Raw genomic sequence first — 27,585 nt, 5'->3', positions numbered from 1 at the left:
TGAGACCCATCTCAGACTTCTGACCTCCAGAAATGTCAGGTAATAAACTTGAGTTGTTTAAGCAGCTAAGTTTATGGTCATTTGTTACAGAACTGATAGGAAACCAATTAGTACAGTATCCACGGGAATGATGTAATCCCAGACGTTGGAATCTCAGTTGGGAAAGAAGAGAAGTTAGGAATAAATATAAAAGTCTATATTTTTTTCCTGAATAAGAAGAATCAGTAATACATAGATGTCAATTATGTTGTTAATGATCTGTGAGCTGAATGTGATTCCAGAAAACACACCAACAGAATTTGTTTTTGTGATACCCCTAAGTTGATCTAAACATCGTCTAGACAAATAACTACGTGAGAGTAGGCAGGGGAAATCTGACAAAGAGGTCAAGTGGAGAGAACCCCTCTCCATTTATTAAAATGCCAGGCAACTACAGCAATTAAAAGAGGATTATACTGTTTCGCAACAGGCAGATCAATAGAAGACAATAGAGTTTAGAAATGAACAAAAATAAATATGGCAACTTATGACATGATAAATGTTGCTTTTTTTTTGTTCAGGGGGAAAATGATGGATTAAGTATTTGTGACAGTGAGACGACCACTGAGGAGAAAAGGCTGGATTCTGACCTTACCCCTTATATCAAAATAAACTGATGTGGAAGAAATATTTGAGGATTTTTTTTAATGAAACTATAAGTGAACCAAAATAAAACATGGCTGCATATTTAGATATTTTTACACTGGGGAAGGCATTACCCAGAAAACATAAAGATAATGACGCATTTCACTACATTGAAGGGCAAAAAATAGAATCATCTGTGTGGAAAAAAAATAATTCAATAGAAATTTACAGCACATTTGACCAGCTAAAGGCTCACTTCTGTACCATATGAAGCTTTATTACAAACTAATGTGAGAAGGAAAAATAATTGATATATACACAAATTACAGGAAGCACCCACGTGTGTATTAAAGAAATGCAAGCTAAACACAAAGGGGTTTTTTCTTCCTCCTAGATCGGAAGGGCTCCAAAAGTTGGGTAATATACTTTATGGTAAGGCAGACACTTTTCATACCATTGGTAGGAATTTCATTGTTGCAGCAACTTACAACGTGGTTGGGCAACATCTAACTCTCAAATGGCCCAGCAACCCTCCTTCTAAGACTGTATCTCACAGATACTCTTGTGAGGGCACCTGGGTGGCTCAGTCGTTTGAGTGTCCGACTTCGGCTCAGGTCGTGATCTCGCAGTCCGTGAGTTCAAGCCCCGCGTCGGGCTCTGTGCTGACGGCTCGGAGCCTGGAGCCCGCTGCGGATTCTGTGTCTCCCTCTCTCTACCCCTTCCCCACTCATGCTCTGTCTCTCTCTCTCTGCTTCTCCAAGATGAATAAACGTTAAAAAAAATTTTTTTTTTAAAAGATACACTCTTGTGTTAATTGAGGTAGGCTCACCGCTCAGTGCCTTAACAGGACAACGGTTTCTTCCTCACCCAGACATTTCTCCCGTGGAAGATGGCCATGGGGGCCAAGAGAGTGGACTCTGCTCCATGCATTTGTTCAGGGACCTGAGCTTCTCACACCTTGTGGCTCCTTCCTCCTCTGTATCCATTTAGCCAGGAGACACACAAACTAAAAACTGGTAATATTTACATAAACCTTATAAAATGACTGAGAAGCTTAATTTGTGGTCTCTTCTAAACTTAAGCCATCTCGCAGAGGGACTTTGGAAGATGCTCTACAGAAGCTAGAGAAATCTTTGGGAGGCCTTTCAGCGGGAGGGATCATATCTATGAGTTTCCCCTGTGAGCCTGAGCTCGCCCCGTGGAGACAACCATGGAATGTTTCCTCCTGGTGGAAGGCTGCTCTTGGCATGGGCTTCAGAACGAGTCTTTCTAGCGTGTAACTGTCCCAGTCCTTAACAGCAGAACCAGGAGACAAATGCAGAGAAGCACGGTCAAGAAATTAAACAGTACCGTATGACCTGCATGAACTTCTCATTTATTCAAAACACGCCAACAAAGTACTATTTATGCATCAGATAGTATGTTAGGCTCAATTCATACGATTTTGATAACGTTTAATACAAATGGTCTAAGCAGGGGTTAGCAACTGGCCTGCTGGTCAAACCCAGCTCACCATCTGTTTTGGTAAATCAAATCTTACTGGAACCCAGCCATGCTTATTCATTTACATGCCGTCTACAGATCGGTCATGTAACGAAGGCAGAATTGAGGAGCTGTGACAGCCCATATGTCTCGCAGGCTCAAGTGTTTACTATCTGGCCCTTTACAGGAAAAATTTGCTGTCTAAGGTAACACGAAAGGAAATGACTGATTTCTGCCACAATCAGTAAAGCATGTTAGTGTAGGCGCTATGGCTTAACCTCATTATGTTGTAAGGCAAGTTTCTAAAGCTGAATGGTTCCACGAGACAGAAGTGCACATTCCTGTTTTCTTTAGTTCTCTTGTTTCCCCCCCCCTCCCTTCAGTTAATTTCTGATATCACAGCTGAGAAAGGCTTCGTTTACGTATTTTGAAAACAGTGTCATGGACTGAGGAATAGTTGACGGTCTAAGAAAATGTGCCCAATGGTCTAGGAAAAGAGTATGCCTCAAAATCGCTCAATTATATGGCTTCCTTATGAAGTGGTCCCTCACCGTGGTCTCTCAGGCGGTGTAAAACCCAAGTAAACAACTCCGTGAAATCGAGAAAGTGATATTTTGGGGTAGGGTCACCCTGAAGCTGTCTCTGGGATTTAAATGCGACTGGTAATGTAAGTGGTGATTCAAACAAATGAGGGCGACCTGACGGGCCAGAAACATGAGCTTGGGTGTTTATGTAACAGCCCTAGACAGAAAATCTATCTATCCTCTTTCTGTATTATTCTTGCTGGCGTGGCCCAGGTGAAGAGGTGATGTGCTAGAACTCTTTGTCAAAGCCTTCTGTGTAAGTAAAATTGAAATTGAAGCCCGGGGTAAAATCTGCAAACCCCACCTTAGGTAGATAGAAGTGCTGAGAGGAAGCAAACGTCACCCAATAGGGTGATCAAAGAATAACGTGGGACCGCCGGGCTCAGAGGCCCTCCACACGTATCTCTGTGGTACGAGCAGCAGAGCCCGTGCTATCTTTCCTGTGCCCATACTCACCTTTTCTGGGACCTCCCAGGGGACTGGGATTGCCCCAGGGCAAGGCCAAGTCTCACTTCTCTTTGAATCTGGAGCACCGGCTACACTGCCCGGGTCTCCGCCCCATTCCACTGCCCTTCAGCAAATCCTTGGAAGTAGATGAATGCATGCACGCACGCATGCACATGTCCTTTCAAATTAAACTCCTTCCTTTCCTCTTCCCTGTCTCTCTAAAGAGCATCATCCACGCCTTTCTCTCCTTTCCCCCAGGATCCCCAGGAATGATTTTGACCTGTCAGTGTTTCCCTACCGCGTCACCCCATGCCCAGTCCCCAACTCTGATTGATGGTCTCGTAGGGTTGATGTGAGATTTAAGCGAAGTAAGCAACGTGAGCTGAAAACATCTCCTGAAGTTGTATATACTCTCAAAAAACCTTACGTGTCACCATTGCCATCGGTGCCATATCACTTTGTCTCACGTCTGTCTCACCTTAACTGTAGCCAGAGGCCCCCACCTGCTTTCCTCAATCCAGGGCTTCTCTCCTACTCTGCCCACCACACCTAAATCCATTAGAGTAATCTTCAACCACCGAATCTCCTCTTTTAACAAAACCCCCCAGGCCCCTGTTGCCAACTGCGGTCACTATCAAAGCCATTTATCACACTATTGCATACAAAAGAAGAAATCCATTTTGTTTGCAGCCTGTTCCGAGAATGCACCACAGATTTAAGTTTGTCCGTCTTAGAGCACTGAATTTCAAACTTCAATTCTACAGCAAGACATACATTTTACATCTCAGTCCGGGAAACACGTGAACCAAATGCTGCTTATCTTCATCAGACATACACTTCGATGTCGTCTATAATGTTCTCTCCTGCCCTCTTCTATTTGATTCTGTATCGTTTTCTATAATGCACTTGTCATGACCCACTACGTTTTCCTGATTCGTTAATAGTTTATGACCCGCAGTTTGAATAACACAGTCTCGGAAGGCAGATGGAATAGAAAAGAGGCAATCAGGAAGAAAAGAACAAAAAGGTCAATGTGGAAAACTGAGTTGTTCTTTGCTGGGGCTCTTAGGGCCTTGGTAAGGTAGATGGGGCATTATTTCCGTAGGGCCACAGAAATGAGCCTAGGTTAGACCCTTGGCCTAAGCATCTAGTGCCTTCTCTGTCTAGAACCCGGCTGTAGAGTGCCATCTGGGAGGCCTTCTGGTACAGCTTCCCTGCGCTCTTGCTCTCTCCCCCGCCCCTCTTTCTCTCTCTCCCTCTCCTTCTCTCTCCCTCTCAATACCAAGCTAGATGTACAACCTGGAGGAAGTAGACATGTGGGGCTTTAGGTTCTTAAGAGGTAGAAGCCTTTAATGGAGGCTATAATATCATGTCAAAAACAGTCCCCATCCTCAAGGATTTCCTAGTCGGTCAATGGAGAATGCACGAGTACATCAATTCTGTTAAAAGATAGAACAGTGGATGGCATTTATCCAAGTTACCACTGGTGACCCTTACAGATACAAGCTGCCTTGTCTACCCATTCCAGCAAAAGCCAGGAATGACGGAGAGATTTCTCTGCAGGCTCTTCTGTAATTTTCTTCTTGGATGCTCTCCTCTGTACCCCAGGGCTGTTACCATGTCAAGTTCTCAAATGTATGCTGCTGTTCCATTCTGTTCTGGTGCTGAGCGGGCAGCCCAGTAGGATAGTATGTGTTTCTTTAAGCCATATGCTATGTGCCTTTGTATTCACAAATGGCTCCCTTTATGTTCTCAGACAAAAGTTTTCTATCCAACGTCTTGTCCCTGCTGGTCACATTTGTACATATTTATATATCTTTTTTGGAGCAGCAACGATTATTGCACAAGGTGTTGGCATTTTGCACAAAACTTTTGTCACTGCAGTTTCTGGAATATTCTGGCACCTTTCAAAGAGTTCAAGACTATGCTATTCTCTCTGTTGGGAGCATGGCCCAAAAGTAAACTTGATAATTACAAAGAATGTCTCATCCCGGAAATATGAATAGGAGCTCCCATTTTTGCTTTTTTCTTTATTTCCCCATGGGTGAAACAGAGGCAAATAAGTACTCATTGAAATTAAATACCAAGGGGTTTTTGAAACCAACCAGGCTTTCTAGATAATTTGAAATCGAGCCCTCAAGATGATTTAACAATTGAATTACCGGGCATTTATAAAACTGTTACAAATGCAAAGCTCTGAAAAAGCAGCTTAAGCAGTCTTCACTTAAGACAGGAGTGGACAAACTGCAGCCCAAATGCCAAATCCAGCCCACTGCCTATTTTTATGAATAAAGTTTTATTAAAACACAAGCACACTGGTTGGTTGCCATATGGTCCAAGGTTGCTTTTAGCAGAGACCATATGGCCCACAACGCTGAAGATATTCACTATCTCGACCTTTACAGAAAAGGCTTCTTGACCTCTGTTTTAAGACAGTCATATTAATTGCATATAGTAATTTATAGTTATTACCTTTGCCACTGATCAAGTATACTATTCTGTTCGTTTCAATTTCTTCACTATCTTAACCTTATTTTGCAATAAGAGTGTTTTTTTAACAATGTGGCTTTTTGTAACTCTCAGATGTTTTACGTGTTTATATTAATTTAAAGTGTTTATATTATATTGTTATTTTAAATGTAAATGTAGATAACTATATTTAAATGTTTACATTATATTAGATCGATCAGATAGTTTTTCAAAGTGGGTAACCGATTCTCTTGGTGGCGCTGAACAAGAAAGAAAAGTTAGTGTTTTTCTGAGTTGCTTAAATAACTGATGCCATCATGCAGTTTATAGGAATGTAGGTTACACATTAAATGGGCGACTTCAATAATAAGTCAATCTCCAGTATGGGTTGGTTATTAGCTTTGTTACTGCTCTCTGCTTTGCTAACCGAGAACTTAGCAATATTTCTCTTTAAGGACCAGACTTATTTACAGATTGAGGGATCCTTGTAATCTGATCTCCCTCCTCTTAGCCTCTTTATCTTCGATCCCGCCCAACACACACAAATTCAAACCTTTCAAGGATGTCTTTCTTAGGGATACCTGGCATTACAGGACGAGGATAGTGCAAATAGAAGTTGAAAAACACATCCCACAGCAGAGTTTTGGATTGTCCACTGCTAATATGCTTTGGCTGTAAATTATGGACACCAAACCCCAAGTGGCTTAAATAATAAAGAGACTGATTGTATGACTTTATAAGGAGCCCACAGGTAGGCTAGTCCCGGTACTCGTGCATTTCTCCTCGACCGTAAGCAGTGGGTCACTTTCTTCTTTGGCTGGCCTCCCTTGTCACAAAATGACTACAGCAGCCACCAGCGTCACTTCCTCTCTGGCAGCGTGAAGAAGCAGAGACTCCTCATCAGGTATCTTGTCCATAATAGAGAAGTATTTTCCCTGCTGCTTCCCAGTGGACTTTCCTCCGTTCTTCATCCCCAGAACTGCAGCATCTGCCAGTGCCCCAGTCCATACTGGCAGGCAGAAAGAAATCACCAGAATTGGCTTAACCTCAGATTCCTTTCATGACCCTGGGGTGAGTACTCATCCCAGGTTGCAAGGGAGGAAGCCTAGACACATTTATTTGCTTTAGTACCTAGCACGGGGCCTTTGCATAGATCTGTGGCTCAGGAAGTATTTGAGAAATTGAAGGGAATGGATTTAAAATTCAATCATAGTATCTCATCATGTTTCAGATACTGTTTCCATATCATAAAGAATTGTTTCGTATGGCTCAAAGAATAATCAAAAGCAAGGATGGAAAAGGAAAGGATGAAGAGCCTAATAGTTTTCATCTAATTCCATCATTTATCCAGTTATTGAACCTGTAAGAGCTGTTTTCAGAGAGCTACTGGCAGAGATTTGGAAGAGTTCCCAAGGCTTCAAGTTTATGGTTTAAAGATATTTGATTCCCACCAAAAACCATAAAACACCTAGGAATAAATCTAACCAAAGAGGTAAAGACATTTGATTCCCTTCTTACTTGTTCACTATGGAACAATATCTGCGAAAAGAAAGTAAATAATAACGGACCCTTACACAGGTCAAAAATCATACCGTGCGTCGATACCCTTGTCTGACTCTACCTTTTCAACTCAAACTACAGGCTTTCGCTTTAAATCAACTAATGACGAAATTTCTGTAATTTGGAGTTTAATTTCCTTAACAATCCAGGGTATTTCTTTGGGATAAGCGATTTCTGTCTTTTTGTTGTCCTGCCTGCTTTCTTTCCCTTATGCTCCAAGGAAGGAAATATGGCTCAAGGAAAAGACTTGCCAAAAGCCATTTTTCTTGCTCTGATATTTGGAAACTTCTGTCTCTGCGAATATAATGCCTACCTAGGCTAAGTTAAAAACATTGTTTTTGATTTAAGGAATGTGTGATAAGAAATGCAAGCTCAGATGCCAGGAGAGACAGACTAGCTCCTAGCTTAGGAAAAGTCACTGCCCAGGCTGCCCCTCTGGAACATGAGCTTATAGCTTTTTTTTTTTTCCTTTACTCGTAACATTTGAATATGGAAAAAATGACAGCAAGTAAAAGATCCTTCTGGGACATCATTTGATCATGACCAGTTATTACGTTGCCAAAATAATTGACATAAAATGGAAAAAGTCTCTTAGCATTTACCTGGAAGCATGGTGACCCCCAAGAGCTGCCTCCCTTTACAACAGCGAGAGATTCACAGAATGTTCTCATTTTCTGACCGCAGCTTTGATCATTTCACCACCACTTCCACATGTAAACTGTGAGGACTGGTACATTTCACAAGTACTTCGGGGAGCCTTGGCCCCAAGGAGAGGCATCTGTATTGCTTAAGAATGCCATAAATATTTTCTTCCCTGAGAAATAGACACTTTGGAAACAGATCTTAAGAAAATCTAATGCACAAGGTGCCTGAAGGATAAAGAAACAATGTTTAATTCATCGAGGTTTATACCAAGCAAGATGACTCAATCACCCTGTTTCTGCCTGCCTCCTATTTCCATCAAGGTCAATGGAAGAACCTATAGGTTTGATTAAATTACTGAGAGGCTATAGAATGGAAGGTTTCTTGAAAATAGCATGAAAAAATATATATGTAGTGAGATCCAAAGCTGACTGAACAGTGGGACCGGTTTGGGCTTGAGTGCGTTGTTTTCCACTTTTTCTATGTAGATTGTTTTCTTCCAGATTCTTATTTGTCACTCTCTTAAGCCCTAGTTCCCACCTAAAAAACTGTCATTTCACTCCTGAATTAGCAATTTTCTCATCTTTTCTCACCAACAGAATTTTTGCTTGAGAAAGGGTTGGATTACTAGGAATAAAACATTGGCAGGTGTATGATGAGAAAGGATCTCCTAGACTAAACAGTCACCATGTGATCTATTGGGAGGAAACCCCCACCACAATTCAAAGGCCCCTGCGAAGCGTCGCTTCGTCCTTTAAGACTGAACGCAAGCAAACGTTAGCCTTCCGAAGCGCTGGAGACTGCCTTCTCGCTTCGGACCTCTCGCCTGCTAAATGCCCCCGCCGCGGCTTTTCTTCATTTTCCTTTCATGAAGTTACCACGTGTCTGTCTTTGGCACTGAACTCTGAGTTTCTCAAAGGCAGAGATGGCGTTCATTCACCTGGGGTCATAGTGCCTAGCTCGGTCTCGCCTACAACGTGTGCTTCATCAGCGTTGGATGGAGGGGTGGACAGAGCAGGGACGGGTCAGAGTATGGGGGATGAGACCACTTTCTGGGGGGAAGATGCCGTTTAAACAGATAACCGTTAGAGTGTAAATAAAGTCTGAAGCCAAGGAGGATTCGTCACGTTCTGTGGTGCAACATCCCTGGACAGAGAGCACTTGTTTGCGAACAGAGGCCAGATTGCTGCTTTGGCTCTTTTCCTAATCCTCTGGGGCTAAGCCTAGTTCAGCTCTCAGACTGGATGGAGCATTGCACTGGTCCCATTGGGTCCCCTATCCTGGACTTGCTGCCACGTTTCCTGCCAAGAGGCAGAGGTAGCCGCTTTCCTGCTTACTACTCCCCCCACCCCCTTTTGTCAGGGCTGCCCTCCCTTCCATTTCTCAGGATGGACTTTGAATGGCAACTCAAAGTAGCAGGGGCTATTTTGAATCCATTCTAATGAGCATCGTTACTGAGCAATGGCAGGGACTGTCTCCAATGCCCAGCTGACTTTTCCCGGGGTGTGATTTTGGGGTTCTGGTGGCCCAGCTCTCATCAGTTCCACTGTGTTTTCTGCATTCACTTACCAAAGTAACTTACACCGCTGACATTAACCATTGGAAAGCACTAGACACAGAGTGTGGGCTCGATGAATGGCCCTCAAGTGCCAGGGGCTGTTAATATTTTTTTAAAAAAATGTTTAATGTTTATTTTTGAGGCAGAGAGAGACAGAGTATGAGCGGGGGGAGGGGCAGAGAGAGAGGGAGACACAGGATCCCAAGCAGGCTCCAGGCTCTGAGCTGTCAGCACAGAGCCCGATGCGGGGCTCAAACCCACGAACTGCGAGATCGTGACCTGAGCTGAAGTCGGACGCTTAGCCGACTGAACCACCCGGGCGCCCCTGGGGCTGTTAATAATATTACAACTTCTTTGACAGACTTCCTGTCCCAAACTGGAAGTAAAGTATCTGGTTTAGTCTTCCTCTTGCCTTAGTGTTGGGAGGTCTGTGGCTTGAGAGCCCTCAAAAGGGGAAGGATGAGACCAAAGGATGAATTTGAGTTTTAGTGAAGGATATAGTTTTAGCAAACATTTTTATAAGACATGCACAGATTGTATAGCTCGCCTTCTCCACATTCATACATATAATTTAAAAACCGTAATTTGGTTTATCAGAACAGGCATGGGAACTTAAAAAGCAAACAGATTGATACACTGATCAGTGTTCTTGGATGCAAACGTCAAGCACCAAGTCTGGATAACTTACGCCGAAGAGGGATTTAGGGAACCTAAGAAATAGGCAGTATCATAAGACAATCTAATCAGCCACCTATGAAAACATCACTGGGGCCATAAAAATAAATCTGGTCAAGTCTCTCATCTGTCCACTCCCTTTCCAGAAAACATGGTACGCCAGAAAGGCAGATATAACTGATGCTTTATACTGACCTAACACACATGTTTTCCTTCAGATCAGGGACGTGTGAATAGGAAGATTATCTCAGTAGTTTCAGCCAGGTCAGAAACTCTGGCTCTTGAGTCACCTCTTGCCATAGAGTTGTGCTCCCAAGTCTGTATGTTTCAAAGCGCTTCGGTGAGCCGTGTAAGCCTCCACCTTCTCACATGCTTGACAAATGAGGTTTCAACCTTTTGCCTGAATACATCCAGGATGTGGGAGAAAGGGCTTTTTAAAAAACAACATGCTTGACAAGGTGTCTGGCTTCGGCTCAGGTCATGATCTCGTGGTTCGTGGGTTCGAGCCCTGCGTCGGGCTCTGTGCCGACAGCTCAGAGCCTGGAGCCTGCTTGGGATTCTGTGCCTCTCTCTCTCTCTCTCTCTCTCTCTCTGCCCCTCCCCTGCGCATACCCTATCTCTGTCTCTGTCCCTCTCTCTTCTCTCTCTCTCTCTCTCAAAAATAAGTAAATATTTTTTTTAATTTTTTTAAAAAATGAACATTAAAAAATTTTAAAAGCAACAACTTTGTTTTAGAATAATTTTAGATTTATAGAAAAGTTATAAAGATAACACAGAGTTCCCTTATGCCCCTCAGCCAATCTCCCCTAATGATAACATCTTATGTAACCTTGGCATGCTTATCACAACGAAGAAACCAACAGTGGTCCATTGCTATCAGCCAAACTACAGACTTTGTTCAGATTTCACCAGTTTCCCCACTAATATCCTTTTTCTGACCCAAGATCCCATCTGGGATACCGCATGCATTTAGCTGGGCATCTTTTTTTTTTTTTTTTTCTTTTCTCCCTTTTTTTAAAAACTAACCAATATTTCCTATCTCACAGGGTTTCTGGAAATATCCCAGTGTGGTTGTTCTGGTTCAGGTTCTGGTTCATGAGGTTTGCCCCCAAGCTCCACTGGGAGTGCAACCATCTGAAGGCTTGACTGGGGCAGGAGGGTCAGGGTCTGGGCCCACTCACGTGGCTGCTGGCTGGAGACACCAGTTCCCTACCACATGGCCCTCTGCATAGGGTTACTCATCATGTGGCTTCCCCCAGAGTGAGGGATGTAAGACGGAGGGAGCAAACGGGATGGAGGGCCACAGTGAAAGGTGCCTTTTTTTTTGTTTTTTTTTGAGGGAGTTCATTCCACTGCTGAACAGCTCCATTTGCTGAGAAACCTGTCTTTGTACAATTTCTTTCTGAATCCTTGCTCTGGCCAGGGGTGGACTAGCCAGGAGGTCTCCTCATCCATCCACCATCTATTCATACAGCTGTTCACCGTCGAACGTCCTTCTACATCTGATCTAAATGAGGACAAGACACTTCATACAAAGACATAGAAGGCTGCTTATTCACAGAACCTGCTTTATTCCCCTACATGTAGTCAGGAATCTGGTAGAAACATAGCTATAGGCAGACTCACATTCTTTAGAAACTGAAAGAAATTGTTATTCAGCCTGATACGTAAAAGCTCAACGATTTATAAACATTTTTATATTCTTCTGTGACGCACAGACCAGTGCTTCTTAACCAGAGTGATTCTGCCCCGTGGGACATTTGGCGATGTCCAGAGACATTACTGGTCGTCACAACAGGGAATGGGTGGGTGTTCTGGCATCTAGTAAACCGAGGCCAGGGATGCTGCTAGATATCCTACTGTGCACAGGGCAGTTCCTCACAGCCAAGAGCTCTCTGGCCCCAAATGTCACTAGAGCCAAGGCTACACAGGTACCCCCTAGCTAAGCATTTTTTTAATCATAGGTCACTATTCACAAAGATCACATATTTTTTTTTTTTCCTATAAGGAGGCTTCAAGATACTGTTTGGAATTTTGGAGTTTGAAGTACACGTTATCCTTGTGGGACTCTGTAAACTCTCATGCTGGTGCGAATAACAATTAGCAGAACGACACGGAAAGCGTTCGATGTTCGGGAGTAAAGCCTAAGATTGCATACGTGCTGACCCGGCAATGCAGCTTGTACATATCTACCCTAGAACAGTGGTGCTTAGATTTCAGTGAGAACCAGAATAACCCCCCTGGAGTGTATGTTAAAGCACACACTGCTGGGTCCCACCCCAGAGTTCCTGAGTCACTAGTTTTGGGGATGGGACCATAAACTTTGCAGCTCTAACAAGTTCCAATTTCCCGGGGCGGTATTGATGCCAGTGGTCCTAGAACCACACTCAAAGGACCACAGAGTGATTCTTGGACATGTACATGGGAAAACATGCACAAAATTTTTCAAAAACACTGTTCTCGACAGTCCCAAGCTAGAAACAACTCAAATCTCCATCAGTAGTTCAATGGGGGAAATAACCATGGTATATTCATACCAGAAGACAGTGTACAGGAATCAAAATGAGTGACCTACAGCCACCTGCCTCAACAGGATGAATTTCAGAAATGTCGATGAATGAAATAAATGAGGCAAGAAAGAATACTTAGAGCGTGATTCCATCTGTGTGAAGTCGAAAGCAGGAAAAAGGAACTATATTCTTTATAAATGGATACATAGATAGTAAAACTGTAAAGAAAAGCAGATGATTGATTATTACAAAGATCAGAGCAATGATTACCCTGGGTGAGGGGGAGGTAGGCACACAGGAGACTTGGGTACAGGGAATAGTCTACCTCTGAACTTGACTGTTGGTCGTGTGGGAGTTGGCCTCCTCAATATTATTTAAACTGTGTATTTATATTTATACACATATTTACATATTTTACATCTTCCAATTAAAAAGAAGTTTAAGACATTCCTTCTCTCTTAAAAGAAAATGTTCCCTATCCTATATGGATTGTGGTTCTTTGTCAACTTGCTTGAATTTTGGCATCTGCCCGCTGGTTATAAAAACCTAGTCTCTTAAGCTTTACTGTTTGGTTTAGTTATTCTTCTGGGTCAACTAATAAAAAATGAAGGAATGATAGAATTTTTTAAGGACATATACTCTTGTTACAGTCAAATACATGTGGTGATGTGAACTAGTGAATAAAGTGTTACAAAGTAAAAGCCTGTTTGGAGAATGGATTTGAATCTTGGGTTGTTAGTATGTTTATTGTGGTACATGTATAATAAGTTATGGGAGGCCGTATCGTTAATCATCTTTTAGACACTGGAGATAAGAACATACCTGTAATGAAAGAGACTGATGGCTCTCTACCACATTACAACTGACTTACTTAAATTTCCCCTATACAAATCTCACGACCGCAAAGGTAAAGACTCTTAGGAACTATTTCTATCTTGTGGGAGGAGACTCATTTTTGAAATATTTCTTTGCTTTTTGAAAGAGGACGGATCGGATGTGTCTGTCGACTACTGTGTGATGTCTTTTGCCTCCAAAAATTCAGAGAGAAGGAGTTGGGAACATCTGTAGCCCCGAGAGGATCCCAGGAACGCTCGTTTCTGTTTAAGAATGTGCATGCTGTCTTTTCCTGATATCAGAGTCTTACTTTTAAATTTTATTGGAGAGTGTCTGAGTCTCTCTCTGCACTACACTTTTTAGCGTGTCCTGTAAGAAAACAATTCGTAATCCCCCTTTTAAACATAAGTTTCTTCACGGCACGGGCTACACTTCCCTTATTTGATGGCAGTGCGGATTTCCAATTTGCACCTCCCGCGTGTTAAATTGATGGTTGTGTAATCCCGAAATGCATTCTTGCCATGACATCCCAGGAATCCGACTGCAGCTGCCTACTGATATGAGTGGTATCTTTATTATTTGGTGAGCGAGCCAGATGTGCAAGTACATTTGTTGTGAGGACAAGACGCTAAAAGGATATTATGCCTTACTTATTATAGTGAAAAATTAGAAATGACCCAAATGTCCCTGGGTGGGGGAATGGTTAATTAAATTATGGCACAGCTACACTATGGAATACGATGCAAGCACCAAAAAGAAAGTAGAGCTGAATTGATGCACACGTGTCGGGGTCCCCCTGAAGCCCTTTAGATGCGTCGTTTCATTTAGTTCACACGGCAACCCCATGAAATGCCCATTTTACAGAGGAGGACAGTGAGACTTGCCCACAGTCACACAGTTAGTAGATGGTGCAGCAATAGCTTGTCTGAGTTCTCTGGACCTCTAGATTCATTTCCTTATCCAGTTACACTCTACCAGCTTATAAATGTCAGAATAATACGTACTGTTGACTTTCCTCTCCTGGACATTTGATTCCAGATGACATTGGTTTGCGTAAACGTGAAAATAGGAAGAGACTCCTGTAATAGTAATAGCAAACATATCTAAGTGTCACCACTAAGTTAATTCTGAAGGAGGTAAGTTTCCTGTACTCTCCATGATTGAAACAAAATTTAGGAGCGTACGTCAAGATTCTGGCTGTGCGTACTGCCCGCGTCAGGGATTTTCATGTATTTTCAGAGCCATTACTCTGTTTAAAATGCCAAATTATAAGTGAAGTAAGCAAGAAGTCATGCTTTTGCTCAAATGTAGTCACTGATAGTGTAAGATGTCACACGTATAGCTTGTGTTTACAATTTGTCATTCTTTTAATATTTGCAGATGGGCAGAAGAGAAAGAAATCTTTGAGAAAGAAACTGGATTCACTAGGAAAGGAGAAAAACAAAGACCGAGGTAAAGGACAGAAGGAACCACAGCGGATGCATCCTCCGTGGAGCATAATGGTTGAATTTGGTGGGGTTTTTGAATTGCATAGATTTATGCAGTTCAACTCCATTATGTAAACTGGCTTTCTACAACAGAATGTCATTAAAGCCTGTTTTGGTCTACTCTTTTGTGTTTGAGTGGCCCTGTACTGAGCTGATGAATTCAACTGGTTTGAGCAAAGTGTGACCTTGGCCAAGTTTATGGTTCCAATTATGATGCTAGCCAATCAGCAACGCATAAGAAGAACCTGGGTTGAGTAGCCATGGACAGCATCTCTAACGCTAACCAGCTGTCTGGCAAGGCCAGATAGTTAGGCAGGGCTAGTTGAATGAGAAAAAGTTTGGATTTGCCTACCATGACTACTGGAAAGAAACAGTCTCATCCTCATGAGCTACTGGAGATGGGCCATTCTCCGCATTTCTGTGTTAGATCACAGCAGGCTTATGTTTTGCCCTATATGTTTTGGGGTTGTCGACTGTCTTCATACTGTTCTGTGTCCCTTCTGTGTCTATTTAGGGAGCTGACACATTAGCCACTCTTTGAGAGGTATTTGTGGTCATTTTTAACTAATACTCGCTGAGCCTGCATAATGGGCACCTGGGCCCCATTAGCACAGTACAACTTTCTGTGGCTTGTTTGTATGGGCCCATATGAAATGACCGCGGAACAGCGCCGTCGTATGAATGTATTTCCATTTTACGTGACACAATGAATGAGTGTTGAGTGAGGAGACCCGTATGTCTCACCTCGGAGTTCTTTTCTATAATGATTGAATTTCTGCTTGAAAAGAAATGGAAGGCAGTAAAACTGAAGGTATAAAAATGAACGCATTGCGGTCGGCACGGGACGAGACCTAGTCCACGCCATCAATCCCAGACTCTACACCCATGTCTTGAACTGTGCCTAAAGTGTCACGACATTTGGTTCTTTGGACTCAAAGGAGATCTGAAAAGTCCTAAAGAATGGAGAATCGATGTTTTACTTCCCTCAGAGCGGGATTTCTCAACCTGGGTCTACTGACGTTTTAGGCTGGATAATTCTTTGTTATGGAGGCTGTCCTGTTCATTGCGTGAGATGCTCGGCGGCATCTCTGGCCCCTACCACTAGATGCCAGTAGCACCGCCCCCCACCAGGATGTCTCCAGACATTTCAAATGTTTACCTCACGCTGGAGAAAAGGAGATGAAAATATGAGTGATTCCCTACCTCTGGCTGCACAGGAGAATAAAACTGTGTGCAGCCTTTAAAATTCCCAGTGCGCAGACCCCCACCCCAGAAAGTATAATTCCACCGGTCTGTAAGGGCACTGGACAGGAGAGATTCTATAAACTATGAATGTGCGGCTTCTGACATGCGAATTCCGGTCCATATTGACTAGCGACTCACCAGGGCACATCGTGTCACAGCAGAATCTGTTGCTGGTATAATCAGGGCAAAGGGCCTTAATTCTTGTCCAGCTACCTATCGCAGTCTGATAAGTTGTGTTCTTTTTAATCCGTTCATATGTTCTTACCCTTATTTTTCGATGGCTATTAGTAACCAGGATAGCTTTTTTATTTTTTTATTAAAATTTTTTTTTCAACGTTTTTTATTTATTTTTGGGACAGAGAGAGACAGAGCATGAACGGGGGAGGGGCAGAGAGAGAGGGAGACACAGAATCGGAAACAGGCTCCAGGCTCCAAGCCATCAGCCCAGAGCCCGACGCGGGGCTCGAACCCACCGACCGCGAGATCGTGACCTGGCTGAAGTCGGACGCTTAACCGACTGTGCCACCCAGGCGCCCCTGGGATAGCTTTTTTAAACTAGAGGTTTTGCTCCTTCTGTTCCTGCCACTGACGACCTTTGCCTCACTAGATTAGAGTAATTCTCAGTGTTTATAAAGTGAATTAATGGGACCACACAGACTTGCGTTAGGAATGTGTATCTTTAAAGTTGGTTTATTCTAGGGTGATGATATGAATACTAGGATTTGAATACTCAGAATGCAGACTTTCAAGTGGTTCTTCACAAGTGCCCATTCAGGCTAGACTGAGCAGAATGAGCATTTTCTGCGGGAGACGACTGAGTTCCCTCAACAGAGGGAGATGTGTGTGTGCTTCCTTATATTACAGAACAACAGGAAGCAAGGATGTGAATGAGCAGAAAAGGAAGGGCCAGGGGAAGTAATTGACCAATATGTACTGAGCCATTATACATTTTGCAGACCAAATCGTACTTAGGAATTACACAGGCCCGGTGAAAATTTGGCGGAGTTCTAGAAGGCTGCCCAGGGAGCTGGCTGGGAAAAGGAAGGCAAGTCCTGGTGCTCCAAAGACACATCAGGGCGCCTAGGTGGCTCAGTCGGTGAAGCGTCAGACTCTTGGTTTCAGCTCAGGTCATGATCTCACGGTTTCGTGGGTTCGAGCCCCACGTCGGGCTCTGCGCTGGCAGCTAGCCTGCTTGGGATTCTCTCTCTCCCTCTCTCTCTCTCTCTGCCCTTCCCCCGCTTGTGCTGTCTCTGTCTCTCTCAAAATAAATGAGTAAACTTAAAAAAATATTAAAAAAAAAAAGAAAAGACACATCACCCATCCAACTAAAGGGAGAAATATTAGGCTTCATGGCAAAAGAGGTTTTTTTTTTTTTCTCTTTTAAAGTAGCTCTTAATTAAATGGCATGTTTTCTGAACAACCTGGGGACCAGAGCGTGAGGGGGTAGCATGTAGGTCTTACATGGTTGTAATGGTTCACATGATTTTCTTCCACTTGAATATTAACACTGGGGTTCCTAACAGCTGCACATGTGGAAAATGATAATCATTTGAATCCAAGAGTAAAAGAAGGAAAACAGGAAACTCTAAGTGACCTCTTGGGTTAGGTCATCTAAAAATAAATAGGGGCAGCTTTTTAGAATCGAATTGCTCTCCCAATAAAGAGTGATTCATTAAGTGTTGGATATGCTGCTAGATTAATTGATTCAATCAGAATGAATTACGTCCTGCATTTTATTTAATTGCCTGGACATGAAACACAGCAGATCGTGTGACACTGCTGTGTCCCTCCTGCCCATATGACTTTTGAATTCCATATGGAAACTAATTCAAGATTGATGCTGGGTCGGAAAACATATTTTCATACAGAATGCTTCCCAGTCCTTAATTTCTCTTAGTTAAATTACTTGGCAACCCAAAAGCATTTTTTAAACTTTCAGAACTTCAGAAAGTTTCTTTCTTGTGTCAAGAAAGAAATCATTTGGGGGAAAAGGATTTTAAAATAGCTACTTTGTTCCAGTTAATGTGGTTCCTAATCAGAGCACAGGGGGAGTAGGTTTTTTTGTGGCCTAAGTCTGCGAGGCAGGTCCCTCTCCACAGGATATTTTCAGATTATGCCGTATATTTATGGATATAAAATCTGGCGATAATTTAGGCGTGGCACCTTTCTTTGTGCCGAACTGGTATCACGCCAAGTAGAAAAATCGAGTATCAGTTATCACCATGTGGAACTTCGCGAAGAGAACGCACGAAACGCTGTCTTTGAGTGCTGTTGCCAGAACTCAGAGAACCAGAGGTGGGGGCGAGGGCAGTGGTGGTGGTCGCAGGGCAGAGTAAGAAGGGGCCACCTTGCACGGGACCGTGTGGGCCCCAGCACAATGTTTGGTCTGCATGCCGAGAACATTGAGACGCCATCAAAGCGTACGAAGGAGAAGGGACATCTTAATGGTGTGCTTTAACAGATTGCCACACTGCAGTGTAACACGTGAACTTGGGATGGGAGTAGGACACGAGTGGAGGGAGGAAGCCTGAATCTAGAGGCGGAATCACTTCTGGTGAGGACACGGTCCAGGGTGGGACCGAGCGAGTGGTTGGAAAAGGTGGCAGGAAGGAAAAAGTAAGAGGAAAGGAGAAGGTCAGGAGATGTGAGGACGGGGAATTAGATGGGCCCTTTAGGTAGACATCCAAGCCACCAACAGTGAGGGTAGATCAGGGGTCTGACCACGAGTCAAAGTCAGTGACAATAGAAGAGAGCCATGAGCGGGAGGCAAGCGGAACCTCGCACAGGCAGGTTTCTGCCACATGGCGGGAAGGCACAGATACGGAAGTGGCAGTAGGGAGCCAAGGTTCACCGGGCGGGAAAGTTCACAGTTGCTACTAACGAACCCAGCAGGGAAGGCAGTGTTCCTAGCAAACACATACTGTAGATTAGAACATGACACACACTGTCCCTGGCCCCAGAACAGTGAGTCTTGGGAAATGTCCATCTGGTTTGAAAAACCTATTATCAGCTGTATTAGCCACTATCAACACTGAGTCTCTAGGGTTTTCCCCCCTAAGAGAAGCATTTTGAATCCGCAGACGAGCATGTGCACCCAACATTTTATTTACACCCGACGAAGGTTTTGCTCAATAGATTTGTGATGAGTCCTCAATTTGACAATAGCCACATTTGGAGAAGCAGAAATATTCAGAAATCCTGCTTAGAATTTTCCAGGGACTGTAGACACTGTGACACAAGTTTAGAGCATGGAGAGGCCTCCTTTCTGAAGCCTGTAAGGGTTCTCAAGAGACAACGACAAGAAACCAGAGACTACATTAAAACCCTGTCACTGAGAGGATAAATAAACTCAGCCAGGAAAGAAAGCCTGTTAGGGAAAAATAAAACTCTGTTAGAGGATCAGCTCTTGAGTAAGAATAAAAGAGAAATAAAAATGGAGAGGCTTGTATTCCATCTATTTAATTGGTATTCAATTATTCCAATTTGCAAGCAGGGTGACAGAGGTTTGGACATTAAAAACGATGGATACCAAAGGAAACCATTTTTCTAGGGATATCAGCAACTCTAAACGAGTCTGGTTGGTTTTCCTTATGTGGAAAAACTGGCTAAGAGAGGAGTCCGTAGCCTCATCTTTGAGATAGAACAACCTGGGGAGGGGCAGAGAGAGGAGACAAAGGGTCCGAAGCAGGCTCCGTGCCGACAGCAGAGAGCCCCATGCGGAGCTCGAACTCACAAGCTGTGAGATCCTAACCTGAGCCTAAGTCGGCCACTTAATCAACTGAGACACCCAGGCGCCCCTCCCCGGTTTTTTCGAAGTAAGACGATTTGATTATTCCCATACACAAGACAGCGCTGATTTACGCGATAAATCCTGGCGTGCACAGCCAGTGGTCTGGTATTGTCCCCTTTGCTTTCTAATTTTGCTAGGTGGTGGAGGTGGCCTTTTATCAATAGTGAGCATTGCGTCTTGCTGCACTTGTCTACATCAGTCACTCAAAAACATGCCTAATTTTTTGTGTGTTATCATATGCCACCTAGTTTGTTGAGAATGATGGAGAATGGTAAACATCCTCTGAAAATCCCCAAATGGTAACGTTTTGATTTTTCGCTTTAAAACAGATTCATGTTTTGATGGAACCAAGGGTGCAGGCTTCTCAAGTACCATTTCTGCTTTTTTTAGATAATTTTTTTGTTTATTTATTTATTTCGAAAAGGAGGGAGAGAGAGAGAGCAAGCAAGGGAGAGGCAGAGAGAGAGGGAGAGAGAAAATCCCAAGCAGGCTCCGAGCTTTCAGTGTGGATCTCGATGTGGGGCTTGAACTCACAAACTGTGAGATCATGACCCGAGCCGAAGTCAAGAGTCCCATGTTCAGCCCACCGAGCCATCTAGGCACCCCCCATTTCTGCTTTTGATGTAGAGTTGGTCATTAGCCCAGTGATGTTAAAAATCACTGGCCATAGATCAAGGAAGAAAACCTTCCAAAGCCTCTTTCCACCTGATTTAATGTTAGCTTTTCCTTTCAAAGAACAAACAAGCCTTACAACTGTTTTCTCTTGATCATTCTGGTTTTATTTGTAGGGGTTATAAGAACAAGGGAGAGCCTAGACTCCAATATTCTGCTGCTAGGAGATGTAATTTTGACTCTAAAAGAAATAATGCATTTAACTTAATTATTAATGCTTTTCAGCATAAATCTAAAATATTACCAGTAAAATGCCCGGCCCTAAGGATTAGTGTGCTTACAACAGACACGTATACATATGGATTTACTACCGTGATCCAGAGAACAACCGTGTGTACATCTCCAAATAAAGCCGTAGATCTCTGCATTATGCTCCTTCCCCCCAAATTGTCCTTACGACAGGATTTAACACGTTGTATCCTGGGCCATTCACTGGTCAGTTAGCGATGAGAGCCCACTTGTGCGTGTGGCCAGCAGAATGGCTGGAGCATAGATCATAAGAGTGACAGCCCCAGCCAGCAACTGGAGGCAGAATGTGGGGACAAGGAACACAAAGGGAAGAGAGAAGACTTGCTCCCGAGCTGTTCCGCCCCCTCTCAGGTTCTCATTTCGCATATTGGCTCGTTTACGGGGAACCTCAAAGTGGATCCACTTAACTGAACTTCAGTCTTTGCTTCCGTGCATCTCTGCACGTGGCAGACACACCTCTGTAGCTATTTACATATCTGACCCCCTCCCCGACTCTGAATCCTTCAAGAGCAAGGACCAGACCTTTTGTTAGCCTTACACTCCCTGCTGAATAAATGGAGACATGCAGCCTTTTCATGCCTTGTATGTTCCGGGGGCTCTGGAGACCCATAAATCGAAGATGGGGAGTGTAAGGCTAACAAAAGGTCTGGCCCTTTAAATTTTTTTTAATGTTTATTCATTTTTGGCACGAGTGGGGAAGGGGCAGGGAGAGAGGGAGACACAGAATCCGAAGCAGGCCCCAGGCTCCGAGCTGTCAGCACGGAGCCTGACGGGAGGCTCGAACCCACAAACCATGAGATCGTGACCTGAGCTGAAGTCGGACACTTAACCGACTGAGCCACCCAGGCGCCCCAAAGTTTTTGCCTTTAAAACATACTTGAGATATGTCGGCGGTGGGGCGGGGCGGGGGGTGGGGAGACCAGAGGCCTAGATTTCTAAAACCATACTGGCCTGCTTGATAGAAATAGAAATGTTGGCCACTCTGATAAATACAAAAGCCACCTCTGTATTTTGATTGATGAATCAGTTCTTCAAGAAACAGGCATTTGAATATGTCGGCTCTTAGGTCTAAAACACGAGTGAGGGCCTTCCCTGGTCATGGCTGAAAGTGAATGTTTGTTTTTTGGTTCCAGAATTCATCCCACAGGCATTTGGAATGCCCTTATCCCAAGTCATTGCAAATGACCGGGCCTATAAACTCAAGCAGGACTCACAGAGGGACGAACAAAAGGACGCGTCCGATTTCGTGGCTTCCCTCCTCCCATTTGGAAATAAAAGACAAAACAAAGAACTCTCAAGCAGTAACTCATCTCTCAGCTCCACCTCGGAAACACCAAATGAGTCAACGTCCCCGAACACCCCAGAACCGGCTCCTCGGGCCAGGAGGAGGGTGAGTTGGCCGGTGCTTTCTCTATGACACCGCTGCTTGAAACAACCAGAGCGTTATTCGTGGAGTCTTTGCTCATGTGAAAACTGGAAATGTAGTCCAGGTATCTGTCAACAGCCCCACTCGGGGACAATTTGCACTGGCCGTAGGGCATCGGGCGCACCCTCGGAGCCTTTTCCTGACCCCTCTCAGAGCTGTGGGGGGCCCCTCCTTTGTTACCCGTGTGCCCCATGAGATCCTGAACATTCCACAGTGTCACTGTTGACCGTGCTCTAGTGTGATCTGCTGCTGTACTACCGGACTTGCCCTTGAGACTGTGGGGCTTGGGGGCAGGGCCAGGTGTTCTGGTTACTCTCTTGGTCTCTAGCCCAGGAACCCACTTGGCCCAGTGGCTTGGCTACCGGTCTTCAGAAACAATGAGATTTTGTTTCATCAATGGAACTTTTTTCACTATACATATATAGAGAGAGAGAGAGAGAGAGAGAGAGAGAGAGAGAGAACATATATCCTCTTAAATTAGTACTGTAACAACAGGGTGCCATTTATTAATTGGCGGCTGTGTTCTAGGCACTGTGCTGTTGTTTGGGGCTTCAAACTTCATGTTTCGATCCAGGGAAGCTGAGTGTCCAGGCCAACCGGTTGGTGATTGGCTGGGTCCGTTGATAAGCGTCTCTAGAATTCCCTCGGTCACCGGTCACCGGGAGGTCTCCCCTTTTCCTCTTGCCTGGAGACCCCAAACGTGTGCCACCCCCAGCCACTCACTGCTGCCCTCGGTAAAAGCCCCAACACTCCCCACTTAAAATCCACGTTCGAGACCTCTCCAAGATCAAGGGGGTGCCTGGGCCTCTGCTGTGCTCAAGGCTCCAGCTATGTTTACAGATGAGGCAATGACACCATTGTCGTTCTTCCAGCTTTATCACTGTCTCTCGGATCGCATGTTGGGTGGCAGTAACACCTGAGCTCCACGTTGGAACTTTCGGGGAATCTGGGGCCCCGGCAATGGGCCTGCCCGATGCCCTCTCCTCTGTCCAGGCCTTGCCGGGACACCGGCTGCGGACTCCTTCCTCTGTGCTTCATCGAAGGCCGGGGGCTGTACCGACGTGGCTGGTGTGCTACTCCCCTATGCTCAGCCCTCACCCTTCCCAACATGGCGGCCCTCCTCCCACCCGCCAGCAACCCATCTCCGCCAAAGGCTCTCTCTGATGGCCAGAGGCACCCACCCATGCAGATGACAGGCTGCAAGTGCCGAGACGTTAAGGTCGCCTCCCTGCCCCTACCGGGAGTTGCCCTTAATCAATGACTCTTGAGGCTTGTGGTATAAATAGCCCAGCTCACTGGCTCCCTGGCATGGTTACCTCTGAGATGCTTGACCTCCATGGTCTCCCAGTCGTCCCCAGGGCCTGGGGCACAAGCTGCCCCCGGGCTCGTCATAGGCTTAGTGTCGCTTCTCATCCACCGCCCTCTCTTCCCGCTCTCATTTCCTCACCCCTGCAGCCGTCTCCGGGAACCACTTCCCTGATAAAGCCCTTTATGCCATTTCTGGGGGGACACAACACTAAGACCGTCCCACGGAATCCAGTTTTAAAACTCTACCCCCTAGAGTCATAGTTGCGATCTTCTTTTTACTCCCAAGGCTCCTCTCACTTGACCTCATTCATCGAGTATGTGATTCTTCTCTTGTTCCAAGGCATGAAGTGTCTTCCATTTGGAAAATGTTGTGTGTCGAAATTGTGACTGCCATTACCTGGCCCTATGTTGTGGTAGTTTCCTAACTTTTTCGAAAGGTGTTTGCTGCTTTCCGTCTAATGTACAAACAGCATGATTCAACCAAGCGGCGCTCTTGTAAGTGTGACAGGCAGTCATGGGCAAAAGCGTTATTGGAGAGCCTCTGAGGGAAGCTGTTTTCATTTTCCCCGTCTGCACTCTTTGCTCACGGCTGTGTATAATTTGCAGGGTGCGATGTCAGTGGATTCTATCACAGATCTTGACGACAGTCAGTCTCGACTACTAGAAGCTTTACAACTCTCCTTGCCTGCCGAGGCTCATAGTAAAAAAGAGAAAGCCAGAGATAAGAAACTGAGTCTGAATCCCATTTACAGACAGGTCCCCAGGCTGGTGGACAGCTGCTGTCAGCATCTAGAAAAACACGGTAAGCAGACTTGTCTGTCAGTGATCATGTATGAGAGACTTTCATGTATTCAAGCATCATGGATTTAAGCGCCCAAGTTCAGTGCTTTAGTCGTCTGATCAGACTCTGGGCTGATGTTTCCTTACAGATCTGAGTGTGTGCCTAAAAGGGTACTGGGCTGAACAAGGTTGTGGGGGACAAAAATCAACTTGACAGTGTTGAGGCCGCCCAACGCCCAGTGGTCCTCAGAAGTGAACCTGGAGGCCAAGTATCTTAGGGGAGGCCAAGATCTGTTGGGCTGGGTCTGTCCCCAAGCCTCCCTTCAAACAGAACACAGCCACTTTATCTTTTTCATGCATCGAGGTTACTAACAAGGCTTCCTTAAAAAAAATAAGAGTCCAGCTTCAAACAAGCAAACAAAGAAACAAACAAACAAAAAGATTTGCAAGCCATTCCTTAAATGAATAGAAAATACGTGGTTTTTGGCAACAGCTTTCTATATGGCTATTTGTGTTTTTGCGGGAAGATGTCCACTTCAGATCCTTCACAATGACCCTTTTGGCAACTCAACTCCAGGTAATATGTTGACTTAAAAATAATATAGCCTTCTTCAAACATTTTTCTGAGATGTAGGCTTTTGGCCCATTGAACTGCCATCTCCATAATCTGAATGTGTTTCCTATAGTGTTCGCATGCGTTTTGTGGACATGAGATAAGTTAATTGTTTCCAGTAAAACTGGGACTTTATAAAAAAATTATTAAGGGGATTTCTAAATGTCTTAATCACTAGGTAACATATGGATGACGTAATAAAACTGATACATATTGAAGCTTTCTTTGTCTATACAGAATTTTTATATGTACGTGTGTGTGTGTGTGTGTGTGTGTGTGTGTGTGTGTCCGTATGTCTCTTCTCCTGGGAAGGTAAGCTGGAGGTCAAGGAAAATTTCTTAGTCATTTTGAATTCCCAGCACTTACTATCATGGTTAATACAATGTAGGTGTCCAATAAATATTACTTGCATGGAATTATTTTTAAAAATAGCTTAGCAACTAAAGAATTCAGTACAGCAAATATGTAAATTCAGCCAAAATTTCACTAGGAGGTAGAAAAAGCGACTCATACTTTTATAATTATAGTTTTCACCTGTAAAAAGCATCGAGAGTGAACTGTAAGCATTTTAAAGAGTCCTAAGTGAGAATTGTACTCCAATCATTTAAAATCTAGTGCCAGGTTGAGTAACTGCTTATGTGAAAGAAAGAAAACTTTGTTTTTCTATTTTGTTTTTTAAAATAAATTGTCATGAATTATAATTTGAAAAATAGCCTTTCCTTTAAGCTTACTAAAAAACTGGACAGTGCTTCCTTTTTTGGAATAGTTAACATGCAGCGTAGGGCCTAAAAGAGACAAGATTATCCTGGGTGATCTCTCAAGGCCCTGATTCCGTTTCTGGTTTCCATGGTGTTTAGCTCCAGAAAAGAGACGTGTTCAGATGCAAACGGATATTAATCTTGGTCCCTTAAAACCAATGAAAAAAAGAGCAAACCATAAAAACAATTCTTTCATAAGACTCTATCTGCCAGTTTGGGAAATGGGTAGCAGAGAGTATGATCCACTTTAGCCTTATAAACTTTTGTCGAAGATCTTTTCATTCCCTCCGAAATTGGGCTTGGACAATGACCTTGACTCCATCCATGTCTGTGTGCGCCACCCTTTCCCTTGCGCCCAGATGCTTTCTATACTATATGCTCAGACGTCACTCCTCATCAGGGAAATACAAATCAAAACCACACTAAGATACCACCTCACGCCGGTCAGAGTGGCCAAAATGAACAAATCAGGAGACTATAGATGCTGGCAAGGATGTGGAGAAACGGGAACCCTCTTGCACTGTTGGTGGGAACGCAAACTGGTACAGCCGCTCTGGAAAACAGTGTGGAGGTTCCTCAAAAAATTAAAAATAGACCTACCCTATGACCCAGCAGTAGCACTGCTAGGAATTTACCCAGGGGATACAGGAGTGCTGATGCAGAGGGGCACTTGTATCCCAATGTTTATAGCAGCATTCTCAACAATAGCCAAATGATGGAAAGAGCCTAAATGTCCATCAGCTGACGAATGGATAAAGAAATTGTGGTTTATATACACAATGGAATACTACTTGACAATGAGAAAGAATGAAATCTGGCCATTTGCAACAACATGGATGGAACTGGAAGGTATTATGCTAAGTGAAATAAGTCAGTCAGAGAAAGACAGATGCCATATGTTTTCACTCATATGTGGATCCTGAGAAACCCAACAGAAGACCAGGGGGGTGGAGAAGGGGGAAAAAAAAAGTTACAGAGAGGGAAGGAGGCAAACCATAAGAGACTCTTAAATACTGAGAATAAACTGAGGGTTGATGGGGGTTGGGGGGGAGGGGAAAGTGGGTGATGGGCATTGAGAAGGGCACCTGTTGGGGCTGTATGGAAACCAATTTGACAATAAATTTCATATAAAAAGAAAAAGAATTCCCTAAGCATCCTCAATTTCCCAGAAGCACAGCTTTCAAAACAATGACAACAACAAAAACACAGACAGTATAATGGAGACTCAAGTGCTATTACCTTTCTGGGATTTGGGCTGATTTTGAGGCTTATCATGCCTGCCCTCTTTACTTGATACTTCCTAAGCCTGAGGTCCAGGTGCTCTGGGTCAAGTTTCCCTTGTAGTTTCTGATGAAAAGGAGAGAAAGGTGATCGTGTCGATTTCTGGGACAGGCCCCAGCAAAGTCACGGTCCTTTGCCAGATCTATGCCTTTTTTGATGTACCCCTGTTTTTTCAGTGACTACCTTAAGTCGGGGTTACTAAATGCCTAGACTGTATGTTTTCTTTGAAGGAGAGTCACGGCATAGCTTGTGTCAGAGAATGGCATTGACTGCCTGCAAGCTGCCGTTTGCTCTGCCGATAAATAAGCAAACAAACAAATATTTTAGAAACTTAAATCAGATTATAATCAATCGAGATACATAGGAATTCTGGCACTTGATCAGTAACTAGTCATTTTTTAAAATGACAGTCATTTTTGCCGAGTGAAAAAGTACTATCATTGAGGAAATAATGTCATGGAAATGGGCATTTCTGAAGAGTCTGGAGGGATTCAACCAAATGAATAGTCCGCTTGTGTAGAAAATGCCCTTATGTGATATTTCTGTAGAAATTTCAGCTATTCAGAAACCATCAGAAAATCAGAGAGCAAA

The 27,585-nt window shown here is 44.0% G+C and overlaps 1 protein-coding gene across 7 annotated transcripts in view; it reads left to right on the top strand.

Annotated features, from left to right (window-relative positions):
• Positions 1-27,585, top strand: part of ARHGAP6 (Rho GTPase activating protein 6) — a 449,480-nt gene that overhangs the window by 379,245 nt on the left and 42,650 nt on the right. For all 7 annotated transcript variants that reach the window (XM_049643417.1, XM_049643421.1, XM_049643420.1 and 4 more), the window contains 3 exons: positions 14,766-14,837; positions 21,962-22,218; positions 24,169-24,364. In XM_049643417.1, the coding sequence (XP_049499374.1) occupies positions 14,766-14,837; positions 21,962-22,218; positions 24,169-24,364 (525 nt within the window). The remainder of the gene's footprint in view (positions 1-14,765; positions 14,838-21,961; positions 22,219-24,168; positions 24,365-27,585) is intronic.

Source organism: Panthera uncia, chromosome X, assembly GCF_023721935.1.
Source record: "Panthera uncia isolate 11264 chromosome X, Puncia_PCG_1.0, whole genome shotgun sequence".
Taxonomy (NCBI): domain Eukaryota; kingdom Metazoa; phylum Chordata; class Mammalia; order Carnivora; family Felidae; genus Panthera; species Panthera uncia.
This window is presented reverse-complemented; position numbering and strand designations above follow the sequence as displayed.